The sequence below is a fragment of the Zootoca vivipara genome, chromosome 2 (genome assembly GCF_963506605.1).
Source record: "Zootoca vivipara chromosome 2, rZooViv1.1, whole genome shotgun sequence".
NCBI classification, from domain to species: Eukaryota; Metazoa; Chordata; class Lepidosauria; order Squamata; family Lacertidae; genus Zootoca; species Zootoca vivipara.
Genome location: NC_083277.1, coordinates 67,972,926 through 67,987,125, shown reverse-complemented (window position 1 = coordinate 67,987,125; position 14,200 = coordinate 67,972,926). Strand labels below are relative to the sequence as shown.

The 14,200-nt window shown below is 43.3% G+C and overlaps 1 protein-coding gene across 1 annotated transcript; it reads left to right on the top strand.

The window, feature by feature from the left end:
* Positions 1-7,483: 7,483 nt before the first annotated feature.
* Positions 7,484-13,407, top strand: TXNDC15 (thioredoxin domain containing 15). The gene is made up of 5 exons (XM_035105475.2): positions 7,484-7,891; positions 8,750-9,240; positions 10,166-10,329; positions 10,920-11,050; positions 13,148-13,407. Exons 1-5 carry the CDS (start codon positions 7,819-7,821, stop codon positions 13,342-13,344), a joined length of 1,056 nt encoding a protein of 351 aa, XP_034961366.2. The 5' UTR covers positions 7,484-7,818; the 3' UTR covers positions 13,345-13,407.
* The last annotated feature ends 793 nt before the right edge of the window (positions 13,408-14,200 follow it).

The window sequence follows — 14,200 nt, the reverse complement described above, 5'->3', positions numbered from 1 at the left end:
CTTTAATATGTTTTATATTCTTACCACCCCCACCCCCATACAGTATAACTTGAAACTCAGCAAACACCTGTTAAATTAACCAGCTTTGCAGATGAATGAACTCTTCAATTGTTACCCATAAAAAGAAATGGAAGGTTTTGAACTACAGTACTTTTTATATGCTTTCCCTGGCTTGTTCTCTATCAGATGTATATATTTCCCAAGCAAAAATAATTCCCAACTCCCTTCTCTCCCCCACTTTATTTTCTGAAAGTATTGGGGATTGGGCCCACCATATATGGATTACTTACTCCCTTCCTGCTTGTTGTGATCTCCAGGCAAGCTTAGGTAAAGGGTAAAGGGACCCCTGACCGTTAGGTCCAGTCACGGACGACTCTGGGGTTGTGGCGCTTATCTCGCTCTATAGGCCGAGGGAGCCAGCATTTGTCTGCAGACAGCTTCCAGGTCATGTGGCCAGCATGACTAAGCCGCTTCTGGCAAACCAGAGCAGCACATGGAAACACCGTTTACCTTTCTGCCAGAGCAGTACCTATTTATCTACTTGCACTTTGACGTGCTTTCGAACTGCTAGATGGGCAGGAGCTGGGACCGAGCAACAGGAGCTCACCCCGTCGCGGGGATTCAAACCGCCGACCTTCTGATCGGCAAGCTCTAGGCTCAGTGGTTTAGACCACAGCGCCACCTGCATCCCCCAGGCCAGCTTACCCATCATAATTAGGATGCTGGGCAATGCAGATAGTCTTAGTGGCCATAAACAGCAGTACTGCAGCCCCTCTATTTCTTGAAAGACTTCCAGAAATGTTATAAGACCACCTTGCATTAATTTTAGTGACAGTTCAAAACATGGTTTGAGTGACTTCAGGTTTTTTATTTATCTTTATCTGAACATAATTTATTAAATGTATGTTTTCAACTTACACCAACAGACTTGCTCTGTAATTTGACAAGGAAAACATTTTTACAGTGGTATTGCATATAGAGGAGGGGTGGGGAACTGGATCAGATCAGCAGGCTGGATCCAGCTCTGAGCCTCCCTCTGCTGACCACTTTTGACTGGCAGATGTTATGTGACAGCCATTTATTCAAACTCCAAAAGGAGGAATCAGCAGCGCACTCTTAAGTGTGCTCCTGAGACTTCCTTCTTCCTTTGTAGCCTTGGCTTGAATTGAAGCTGCTACTGTTGCCGAAAATACTCCTGCAGAAAGCAGTGCTAATTGTACATCCTGTTTTGGCAGGGATCAGCTCTACTTGGGTGCTCTGATTGGGAGCTCCTGAGTGGAGCTGACCCCAGTGGTCTTTGCATTTAAAAGCACTAAATGAAAGTCTTGCTTGCCAAGAAACAATTCAGAGCACACTTTAAGACTCCTGGTGGTTTCTTTGCAGTTGTGACCACCTGCCCCACATCTGTTACCATAAGATGTCAGGTGCGAGGCAGGTGGGTGTGGCTTGGAGAAAACAGCCTTGTAGGTTAAATTGGGGGACCCTGGTGGGCCTATTTGTCTTGTGTGTTGGATGTTGCCCATCCTGATAAAGAGAAAGGAGATGTAGTTCAGTGCTTTGCATGCAGAATGTCCAAATTTCTACCTTAGCATCTCCAAGTTGGATTGGGAAAGACTTGTGCCTGCAATCCCGGAGAGCTGCTGTTAGTCATTAGATTATATATAATCTCATGTGAAGGGACGCAGGTGGCGCTGTGATCTAAACAACAGAGCCTAGGGCTTGCCGATCAGAAGGTCGGCGGTTAGAATCCCCGCGATGGGGTGAGCTCCTGTTGCTCGGTCCTTGCTCCTGCCAACCCAGCAGTTCGAAAGCACGTCAAAGTACAAGTAGATAAATAGGTACCACTACAGCAGGAAGGTAAATGGCGTTTCCGTGCACTGCTCTGGTTCGCCAGAAGCGGCTTAATCATGCTGGCCATATGATCTGGAAGCTGTCTCTGGACAAACACCGGCTCCCTCGGTCTATAGAGCGAGATGAGTGCCGCAACCCCAGAGTCATCCGCGACTGTACCTAATGGTCAGGGGTACCTTTACCTTTAATGTCATGTGAATGGACTTACTCACCACCCCACCCTACAGAGTAAATTTTAGAGGGGCTGCAGAAGGGAGGAGGAACTACAGCGGCTATTATTTATTTCATCTATGAATCACTACACACGAGGCATCCCAAAGCAATTTAGAATATTTTATTTTGTTACATGTCACCCAATGAGATAATTGTGAGCTAATACCAGATTCTTAATCCTCTTCTTATTCTAGATTCTTATTCCTCTTGCATTCAAAATTTTAGAGACATCCAGCTAACAATGGTGCTATACTATAGTGCTGCTCATGCCATTTTATTTAAGGCACTTGATACAATTTTGCTTAAAATTTGGAATATGCAGGGTTATAGCTGATGTATTGCTAGATATGTTGTTATGAGTAGTCCTCTTTAAAGATCTCTACATTTCTATTTATCGCTGTGATGTGGCAAAGTTCCAATATCAATAATAATTAAAGGGGAACCTGAACTATCAAAATTTAGCATTGTTCCTGTTGGCTATGGTAATTATGGTTCAGTAAGAGGCTTTTATCCAAACAGCTATATTTAAACAATTGACCACCTTGGTGGTCTACACACCGCTGAGTATTTACTGATAACAAGACAGAAAAATATCAAAAACTGCACCTTAAGTTATCATTCAGGTAAATGGGGTGGGGCAGAAATCAATCTATGATTTTTTTTTTTTAAATAGCAGAAAGCAGCCCTCACCTTCTTTTTTATGCAGATCACTGCTGTTAGTTAACTGTTTCAGGATAAGTTACTTAATATTCCATAAACACCATGAATTGAATCCAAATGAACTTGCTTCAACAGAAGATCCAATCCCATATGGGTCCCATCTCTAGTGTAAGATGGGAAGGCATTCACAAAGTACTGTATATCATTTATGCATGGACATGTAAGAGTGTGGATCAAAACTGAACATATTTTTGGTCCCAAGCACTGCATTTCATGGTGGGACAGAGACACACAGCAGATAAAAGATAATTATGCATGCTCCATGTCCGAAAAGCAAATTGCCAATAACATGAACAATTGAAAGAGATATTTAAGAGCATGGCCATGGTGCCTGGGGTTGATGCATAGCTGCCAAGTTTTCCCTTTTCTCGCGAGGAAGCCTATTCAGCATAAGGGAAAATCCCTGTAAAAAAGGGATAACTTGGCAGCTATGGGTTGATGGGATTTGGAGCTCAGCAACATCTGGAGGGCCACAAGCTCCCCACCCATGAGCTTAAATATCTCTTTCAATTGTTCACGTTATTGGAAATTCTCACCTGATCCCAATGAAGCAGACTAATTTTCAAATAGATAAACTGCAAGATACAGCTGCTAACTAAACCTGCCTTAAACAAACCTATAATTTCCAGGATCAAGTGCCTGGATAAAAGGGCTTTTATTTTTCTAAGGCATGTTTTGTTTTGCATTTTTCCAGGGTTTTTCTTTATGTTTAAGTAATACCAAAAGGATATTCTATAGACTCAGTAAGGTTTTGGGTTTTTTTGCATCTACCGTGCAGTAACCTACGTTCTAAGTTTGTTGTAAGTTATGACATTGTAAAATCTTCCAAAGATTAAAAGCAAAATACAACTTGCAAGTGAGAGCACTTTAGATTGTTAACAGGGTCTAAAGACAAATGGGTATCTTTCTGTACCACTTTCTGGCTTCTTTGGCATAATTGCCATCTAATGAATAAGTTAAAACTTTTTGTCATGGTAGAAATAAATACAAAACCTAGTTTATTTGGAACATACAATTGCAAACAGTGTGCTGGCAGCTCTATTCTGTTTCAGAATTCTCATAAATTTTACATTAAAGTGCACTGAATTTGGGCCATTTCAAGTCTGCTGGGTAGCTTTGAAAAGAAAGAGATGATGGATGAGAGTCTGATTATCCAACAGTGCCAAAGTAGGTTGTTTCATATGCTTCCCTAGATAAGTATAAACAATAATCTATGGACCATTCATGTTCCTTTGCTGTATCTCTCCCATTATATTTGTTCTAGGATAAAACAAACAAACTTTGGTTTAGGAGAAAATTTAACATGCTTAAGAATTTAATTCATGTGCCAAAAAGCCACTCTACCCTAACTAATGAGTCATGCTTGTAGAAAAATGCATTCTACGGGCTCTTACGTTGTAATTACTTAGAAAAGCATTTTGATCCTAAAATAGCTTTTTGTTTTAAATGGATATTTTTTGAAAATGGAATTGAATTAACCTTAAGACCAATGATTGTGATGACTTGTCAATACATAACTCTGCAGTGATAAAAAATATTGAAAGTCACAATATCTGCAGCACAATATCTCAGTGATTAGATATTGCCCCTGCAAGATAGGCCATCTTCATATTGTCCTGTAGTTCCATTTGATTAGCTGTCTGGAGAGGAGGAAGTAAAGCTGAGACAATAGCCTTGGAATTCAGTCCTTTATTATCTAAGACTGAAAATTAAGTTAACATAGCAGAGATATCAAGATATCAAAAGAGATGAGATATAGAACAACACACTTGAGGAAGTGAGGCAAACCAATGACAGAAAATCAAATAATAGAATCAGAGAACTGCAGAGTTGGAAGGAACCCAAAGGATCATCTAGTTCAACCCCCTGCAGTGCATAGTCATGGCAGCTCTTCATTCTGTCTGTCTGTCTCCCACCCACCCAATAATCATGAGAACATCACATGCAAACATGAGGAAGCACACATGCAAGACTCAGGAAGATAGCACATGCAAACATGATAATTGGCCATCCATGCTAGTTCAGTAACATCTGGAGGGCTAGTTTCCCTACTCTGACTGCAGAGCAATATGCAGCAGCATGCCCACACATGAGCACATAGACCAAACCACTTGAGGTAGCACAATGGTTTAACTTTAGTGTGTCTGGCTGTTAAACAGAAGGTTGGTGGTTTGAGCCTACACAGGGACAGCTGTGGGCAGTATTCCTGCATGACCCTCGGTCACTTCCAACTCTATGATAATCATTTTGTATGCAGGTTTTGGAATTATCATAGGCATATGGAAAACTACCTTATGCTGAGTCAGACCATGAGTCTATGTAGCTCAGTACTGTTTAACAAGGGCGTACCCACCATGCGGCAAGTTAGGGCAGCTGCCCTACTCTAGAAGCAGAGCTGGTGGGCAGAGGCGGAGCACAGCCCGGCGGAGCGCGAGTTCGCCATTCCCGCCGCACCGCGCCGCACCCTCCCTCCAGCTCCCCGGCGCGCCCTCAGGCAAGGCCAAGCGCAGCGGGGAACCAGGGAGCGCGGCGCGGTGGGTGGGAACGCCGAACTCGCGCTCCGCTGGGCTGGGCTCTGCCTCCGCCCACCAGCCCTGCTGCTAGGGAGGGGCACAGCCCGGCGGAGCGTGAGTTCGCCGTTCCCGCCCGCCGCGCTGCGCCCTCCCTCCAGCTCCCCATCGCGCCCTCTGGCAAGGCCAAGCGCGGCGGGGAACCAGAGAGCGCGGCGCGGCGGGCGGGAACGCTGAACTCGCGCTCCGCTGGGCTGGGCTCCGCCTCCGCCCACCAGCCCTGCTTCTAGGGAGGGGCACAGCCCGGCGGAGCGCGAGTTCGCTGTTCCCGCCCACTTTGTGGCCCCTCCCCTTCCGTGCCTTGGCCCCTCCCCTTGCCCCCCCCTAGTTTTGATCCTGGGTACGCCCATGCTGTTTAAACTACAGTAACTGGATTTCAGGCAGGGTTCTTCCCCAACTCTACCTGGAGATACTCGAGGATTGAACCTGGGGAGCTTCTGCATGTAATGTAGATGATGCTGTAAGCCTGTACCACAAAGTTGCGATCTTCAAAATGTCTGTAAAATAAGTTCCCATATCATGCCTCACTGGCTTCCATTCGAAGTTATTTCTATGTACTGCATTGGCTTGAATTTAAGCCTCACTTTCCCCCCAAATTCTAACCGCGAAAAGTTAAAGTGCGGCTTAAATTCACGACCTTACAAAAAGTGGCTTTTACGACATCACTGCTGAAACAGACATATGGTAAAATGGAACAGGTGTGAGTGGCTGTGGAATTTTAAAGGTGCGGCTTATAGTCAGGCCAATACAGTAATATAATTAGAATAAAGGCTAATTAGCATAGATATCAGCACAACACAGTGGTTGAATCTTTGGGATAATCTAGGGGTCCTTTGGTCATGTCACTCTAGAATATTGCTTACACGTGAAGACTGCAGCAGCTTCAAATATTAGAATCAAATCAGTTCTGCTAGCTCCATGTTGGAATAACTGAGTATTTTACAGGTTGTGTGGCCACTGTTGGTCAGATCCTAGCCAGTATAATGTGTGGTAGAAATAACCAAATAAATTGGGTTCCTTAATATTATCACAACAGTATTTATCACATTCTGAAAGATCTGCATTATTGCAGTGGTATGTTTTAGAAGCAGACCACGTTATCATTGCCAGCCAGCACTCTCAATATCCGAAATGTTTGCTGCTGTTGCCTGGGTGCAGAAATTGAATCTCCTGAGAGCAGGTGTTTTGTTTGTTTTGCTGCTGCTGCTGCTGCTGCTGTAGGGAACCAAACTTTAGGAACTTCTACTGTTCTATGACACTGATACTGCAACCCATTTACAGAGCCCCAAACTGTATGAAGATGTTATTGCTGTGCCTTAATTAGGGGGAAGCGTTCAAGGTAGACCAAACTAACGATACATCAGCTTCCGTCGAATCAGTAGAAGGCTGGATGCCCGTGAAAGGCGGGACTATATTACCGAAAATATATAATTGCCTCTGCAGCAGAATACCCGCCTGGAGACTGGGCAAAGTATTCTGCGGGTTGTAAACAATGTTGATGCCTCGGGTTTCAGAGTGCTGCGGAATCGATTTTGGTTTAATGTTTTAAAAACTTTCAATTTGCGCCAACTATCGTAAATTCATTGTTATTGCTTGGCGTCGGCAGTGGGTACAGTATTGTTCCCCCCCCCTTCCTATGCATTTAGCAGCCCTATAGCGACCGCTACAGGCTGCATTTCCCATGCAGCCAGAGCTGCGCAGTTCTACCCGTATGCCTCCTTTTCCTTTCAGACTTCCTCATGTATCGGGAAGACGCCCGGTTCAGAGCCGTCCCCTTTGGACGGCCCCTCGTGTGGTTTGGATTCCGTTTCCGGACAGACCCAAGGTGGCAGCCACAGGCAAATCGATAAGGCTCCTTAAAAGATGGCATCGGGGATCTCTATGGGGATTGCCACAGGGAAGGAAAATCCCGATTTTTATATGAGCTCTCCTTAGTTTAGATCTGTGCTGGGGAGAGAAAAGTACCAAGGCCAGGATTGTCACAGAGCACTCTGCCTCAGTCGAGCTCTCTTCCCACCCTCGTAAGTTGGTGGAAGATAAACTGAACTAATAATAATAATAGTAATAATACTCCGCCCATCTGGCAGGGTTTCCCCAGCCACCCCAATATACAATACGGCGATAATAATAACAACAGGCACTTTATTTCTTCCTGCACAACAGTTAGAAAACGGGGTAGACAGATACAGTGCTGGCAAATCATGACAAGGGCAAGGTCTTGTGTTTCTGCACTGCCGCCTGCCGCCGAACTAGGACCTCGAGAGAAATAGTCAGTACATCCGGTCCGCCAGCGGACAAAAGGATTTTTCAAGCTCCATAGAGTTTGTTTGTTTTCGTGGTGCCCCGGAAACGGAAAGGAGTGAAGAGCGGAAGGCGGCTGTTGTTGGACTGGACCTTGTTTTCCGGTTGGTCCGCCCGGTCTTTTTCTTGCCCCCCTCTCCCAGCTTCCCCCTCCCTTGCGAGGATGATGTTCTTGTCCTCGCGCGGGCGGGGTCGGGGCCTCTGGCTGGTTTGGTTGCTCGCAAGTCTTCTTGCAGGTAAGGAGGGCTTGGTTGCCATGGTTGCACCGCCGGGGGAAGGGGCAGCTGAGCGGAGATGCTGAGGACAGGCGGCGCGTCTGCTTGGTGCACCTGCGGGGAATGGGGGACGAGCCAACTAGGCTCGCGTCGCCACCCCTTGCTGCTGCTTGGTTTTTTGTTTTTAAATGCTTTGGAGAAGAAGCAAGCAATTCCTATTTCTCCTGTTTCTCTCTCTGGAGCACAAACAAGAGAGGGCAGAAGTTAAAATGTAGTCTTGTGCTCGGGAAACCTGCAGGCCTACGTGCGACTTCGTTTGATCCAGCAAACCAAGCGCTGCTTAAGCAAGGCTGCATGCATGCTTCGGAGCAGATGCCTAAGTGAAAGATCTAGTGTTGTGTACTCTTGTTTTATAAGCTTGAAATGTGCTTGCGGGCCCTAGGGGATTCGGGGTGGGAGTGGGGGGTGGGGAAGCAGACCATACAATTCTGAAATTGCCCACCCCTGCTGTAGTAGAATATGTAGAGTGGTGGCCAAAGTCGAACTTGTATTCTTGGGTGGCAAGATTCTATTTTTTTGTTGTATGTTTCTTTTCTGTACATATCTTGGATGGGATCTATTTTCTACAGTACAAAGAAAGACTTTATAAAAAATGACACTGGTGGTATTTATGCCACGCTGGTATTTATGGTGTGGTGAGGGTGGCAGCGGTTGTTGCAGTGTGTGGGCCTCACTGAACGGTTTGCTTTCTTTGAACCCCCTCAATTCACACATTGGATTGTAAGTTCCACCCACTGCTGCATTGTTGCGTTGAATAAATATAGATGTACTCCTATTGTTCAGCACTAAAGATGCTATATGTTCTTGCATTTTCTGTAGCAGTAGCTGAAATGGAAGAAACTACTGACTCGCCATCTGAAAAGTTAAGTGAAACTGCTGTACCATTCACTGTGAAAAGCAGTTCTGTACCTGCAAGCAGCGATGGGCCTAAAGAATCGGTACAGTACAGGACTGCAGAGATAGCTGATGCTATGATGGGTAGCAGCATGCCTGCAGCTGAACCTGTAGTTCTATCAGTTGTTCCAGGTGAGTCCAAGGAGAGACATGTCTTGGAGCATGACACTGGCACCTGTGATGCAGCCGTTGATGGTGAATGCAGTACGCAGGGTATTGTTTCATTCCTATCTCAGCCTGGGTCTCCTATACAAGAGCAAGTAATAGATTCACCTGTAGTTCTGGAAGCAGTGCATCCTTCATCAGGAGAGGACTCTAATAGCACAGATGGTATGAAAACCCCAAAAGTGAATTGTGAGGAAAGGAACATTACAGGGATAACAAACTTCACATTACAAATCTTGAATATTTCACAAGTAAGTGGAAAGCACTCTAACTGATTTTTATATATAAATTATTTTAATTTAAGAGGTTTTTTTCATTTGTCTTATTATCAGAATTCTTTTTATAAATGTGGAAGGCATAACGTGCTTGAATAAAATTATTCAGGAAGAAAAAGGATGGATTCTATGTATATTCTGTATTTGTTTTCCTCAAGCCTGAAGGCTGCATCTTATACTACTTCCCTTACATCTCGCTTTAGACCACCTCACTTTTTCTGGCTGCCAGGACAGATAGTTATCTCCCTACCTTCTGGTGGGCCAAATTTGGCAGGTGGGTGTGGGGACAGTCGTGGATAGCCAAACTGAACTCTCTGCAAACTGCCACACACTGTTCCTTTCAACTTCTGATTTTGGAAGTTGAAAGGGACTTCAAAGAGCAGTCCTAGGAGGGAGAAGCAATTTCTGTTTCACATAAACTGCTTCTTCCTCCTTGAGCAAGGTGCATTCCTACTGCTTATCAGCTGATGCATTACTCCAGCAAAGAAACATGCCTTGCTCCAGTAAAGAAATAACCAGGAGGTTGCTTTAAGTTGTTGGTTGCTCCTTTGGAAGCCCCACTCTTACCAGTATGACATTGGGTCTAGGGTGGGTGTATGGGCAGGCTGGTGTGGGTCCTCCAAAATAATTCGGGGGGGCCAAATTTGGCCTATGCCTGGGATGAGGTTGTGGGTTGTGTCTCTGCTGATGGTGGCAAGTAGGTGAATGTCAAAGTTAAAAGCTCCCTAAGTCATTTAAAAACTGTTGTGCAGGTAATAAGTTTTTTTAATTGACCAAGTTCACCTTGCATGTAGAAGTAGTTCACCGCTTTGTTGAGATCAGGATAATTAACATGAGCAATACTAAGTTAAATAATTTCCAATTATGCCTTTAAAAATTCACTTTTCTCCTTCTCTTGCAGGATTTAATGGAGTTCTTAAATCCAAATGGCAGTGACTGTACCTTAGTCCTGTTTTATACTCCTTGGTGCCGTTTCTCTGCCAATTTGGCTCCTCATTTTAATTCTTTGCCCCGAGCATTCCCAACTCTTCATTTCTTGGCATTGGATGCCTCTCAGCACAGCAGGTAACTTTTATATCCCTCTCCTTTCAGGACTACTGTACCATCTTCATGTATTTTAAATCAGGGTTAAGCAAATGTGCAGAAGAGGGCTTTTTCTTGAAAAGTGCATTTTAATTTAATAATATTTTGTCTATAAATATATTTTCCAAAACTGGGGTTGTTTTAATTGCATACATTCTGCCCAGTTCACACTAATCCACGTGCCCATTATCAGCACTTAGCAGAAACAACTGAAGACATTTTTGTTCACACAAAGTTTCCCAGCTGGATGAATATGTCTCTGCTAAGGCTGTCTTCTTTGTCTTGTTTTTAAACTCAACTTCTGTTTTCAACTATTTTTAGCTGTTTTTATTATACTTTGCACATTGCTTTTGGCCATATGTGTAAGGCAATTGATTAACAATACTATTAATTTTCTAGAGCACCCGTTTGAGTCTAAAGTGTGTTGTGGCCAAATGAATATATTTCTTCTGCTGAAATTAGCTATGGTTCCAATTTTGTACTGAAAAACGCTCATTTATTTTATCTTGGGGTTAAATGCAATACATATTTAGCAAAGCTAACTCTTTAGTTGTTATCTTATGTCTTCACAGTTTATCAACCAGGTTTGGAACTGTGGCTGTTCCCAACATCCTTCTTTTTCAAGGAGCTAAGCCAATGGCAAGATTTAACCATACAGATCGAACCCTGGAAACACTGAAATCTTTCATTTTTAATCAGACAGGTAGGATTTATTTACTCATTTATTTAATATATTTATATTCCACCTTCCTCCCAAGTTGGGATTCAAGGCAGCTTACAAGATTTAAAAACATCAGTTATATAATGCAGAATAATAAAGAGAAACTCATTGACAACAATAATTAAAATGCACTTCAGTATATTTAAAACCAACAATTAAAATACAAAAATTCCTTCCAGTAGCACCTTAGAGACCAACTAAGTTTGTCATTGGTATGAGCTTTCGTGTGCATGCACACTTCTTCAGATACAATTTGTCCTGACAGCAGCCCAGTGATCAGCATCATCTGTACCTTAGTTTCCAAAGGTCTGTCTGAACATGAAGATCTGAACAGGAAGCCATTCTAATCTCTCTTAGGAGGGGATTCCACAGTTTGGGAGGTGTTGCAGAAAACACTCTCTCATGTTACCACCAGTCATGCTTCTGATGTTGATGGGACCAAGAGGAGGTATTGACCCAAGGGTCTTAGAACCCAGGCAGGTTCATATAGGGATCTTTCAGGTAGCCTGAGCCCAAGCCATATAGGGCTTTATAGCCAGCACTTTGAATTGAGACTGGGAACAAACCAATAGCTAGTGAATTTGTTTTAACAGTGGGGTAACATGCTCCCTGGAACCAGCACCAGTCAGCAGTCTGGTTGCAGCATTCTGGGCCAGATGAAGCTTCTGAACACTTTTCAAAGGCAGACCCGTATGGAGTTTGTTACAGTAGTTCAAACAGGATGTAACAAAGACATTTAACAGATTTCGTAGTCTGATAGTCATATGCCTTGCTGGATAAGTTCAAAGGCCTATCTAGTCCAGCATCCTTGTTTTACAGTGGCCAACCACATCCTGCAGGGAGGACCCAAGTCCAACAGTACTCTCCCTGTTTGTGATTCCAACTCCCACCTACAGCTAGTTTTAAGATGTTTATTGTATGATCTCCAGGAACATTGAGTTAAAGTTTTGGGAAACATTTCAGCCTTAATCAAGGTGTGAGATTTTGGGGCAATACAGAATAATGCTCCATGTCCCAGGTACATTGATTTGGGACTAAGGGTTATTGAGCACAGTAAATGTGATCTGGAGTGCTTCTGCTTGGTGTTACAGCAAGCTGGCCATATATTGTTTCAGGACATTCTGTTCCATTCTCTCTCCCCCTTCCAGCCCTCCCCCATTTTCCACCTTCACTCTTTATTCCAATTATTGGAGCACCCCCAAGGATTCCAATCTCTCCCTTTTCCTTCTCGGTAGCTCTGAGTAGCCATAAACTCAGCACCTGAGTATGCTATTACAGCCAAATCCTGTCCTATTTGGTAAGGTGGGTTAAGGATCCTTCAGCTCTTGCATGGTAGCAAGAATTGGGAATGTAATAGGTATCGCCTGGAGAATGTAGGTGATACATGGGGAGAATGCAAGAGGAGAAGGGTAACTGTTTCCACATTTATCTCTTCCTACCTATGTTACCGTAGCAGTGGAGGAAATCCAATGTCTTATGTATTCTTTTACACAAGATGCGATAGTAAGTTGGGATCCACTTTGATTTCTTCCTTACATGCTGCAGCGAATAATAAAGAAAATGAGGATAGAAATAGACTTACATAAGCAAGCTTTGGCCACCACTGACTCATGAGAGAAAGCAATAAACCTTTCCCTCTACCGGTGTGTTTACAGATCTTTATCTGGGCAAAAAAGGGAACTTGTCGGTCCAGTTTCTGTTGCTTTCCCCCTGGGAAGCTGAAGAACATACAACTGAAATTGTAGCTGGCTAATTAAGAAGCTGTTATTAAAGTAGGAGTTGTAAGCTTTTGTACCGGTACATTTTCAGGGAGAGGTGGAATTCGAGCTGTTTCCAAATGACCCTAAAATACTTAAATTTGAGAGAGTAATATTTTGCATGATGCAGTTAGAAATACCTATTTATTTAATGCACCAGGAGGGTATAATTCAAAAATTACAGAGCTCTGATTATGTTCTAGCAGCTGGTAGTTTAAATTGCTTGGGCCTAAATTTAAAATTGTAGGTGCTTTGTGCAAATATCTATAATGTTGATGCTGTTCAATCTTGCACCATACTAATAAGGAATACTTTTTTTCAGGAATAGAGCCCAAGTCTGATGTGGTGGTAACCGAGGAAGATCAGGATGGTCCCCTGCCCAGCACACTGACTAGAGGCATAGACTGGCTTCTCTTATTTTCTTTACTGTTCCTCATCAGTTTTATCATGTATGCCACTGTCCGGACAGAGAGCATCCGGTGGTTAATACCTGGTCAAGATCAGGAACATCAGGAATGATATGTGAACTGAGAACTTTGTTTTCAGAAAAAAACTAAGCAACATTAAATTAAATGGTGGATCGACTCTTTGTCATTTCTTGTTAGGCAGGACCCTGTATTGTTAATCATACATCACTCAACAGAAATTCCTTGTGATACAAATATGAACATGCACAGCTGGATATTGTTCATAAAGTTGTCATGAGGGAATGACAAAAATATCTATACCTATCTGATATGCTTAAGTTTTAGGAACAGTGTGGTGTCTTTTGGGGGATAGCTGATGATCTCTAGTAATGCAAATGGATTGTTGCTTCATATTTTAAAAAACAAGGATGTTATGCACCTGTGAAACTGTTGCAGATGCAGACAGTTCTAACAGGAAAAGATCAGGTATAGGTAGGGTTGCCAGACTCAATAGAGGACAGGACTTCTGTGCCTTTAATTGCCCTGTTCTCTTTTGAGTCTGGAAACCTTAGAGAAACCAGCAGACCCTTTGTTTAATTTCCAAGCAAAGGGTCTGCTGGTTTCTCTTTAAGGTTTCCAGACTCAAAAGAGAGCAGGGCAATTAAAGGCACAGAAGTCTTGTCCTTTATTGAGTCTGGCAACCCTAGGTATAGGTATAAGATGCAGCTTTTAAAAAGTTTCCTGAATCACCCCAGATGGTCATTTTAACTGCTAGATTTGGAGCTGCAACAATTGACTCCCATGTTTTCCCTACACACATTTTAAAAAAATATAAGTAGGGAATTTGTAAAAATCGGCTCTCTTGTCAATTTGATGCTGTCACATGTGGTGCTATGATCACATTATTTGGATGATGGTGCTGCTGCTAACATGTCAGAGCTTTTAGTAAGGTTGCACTGACTACTGAT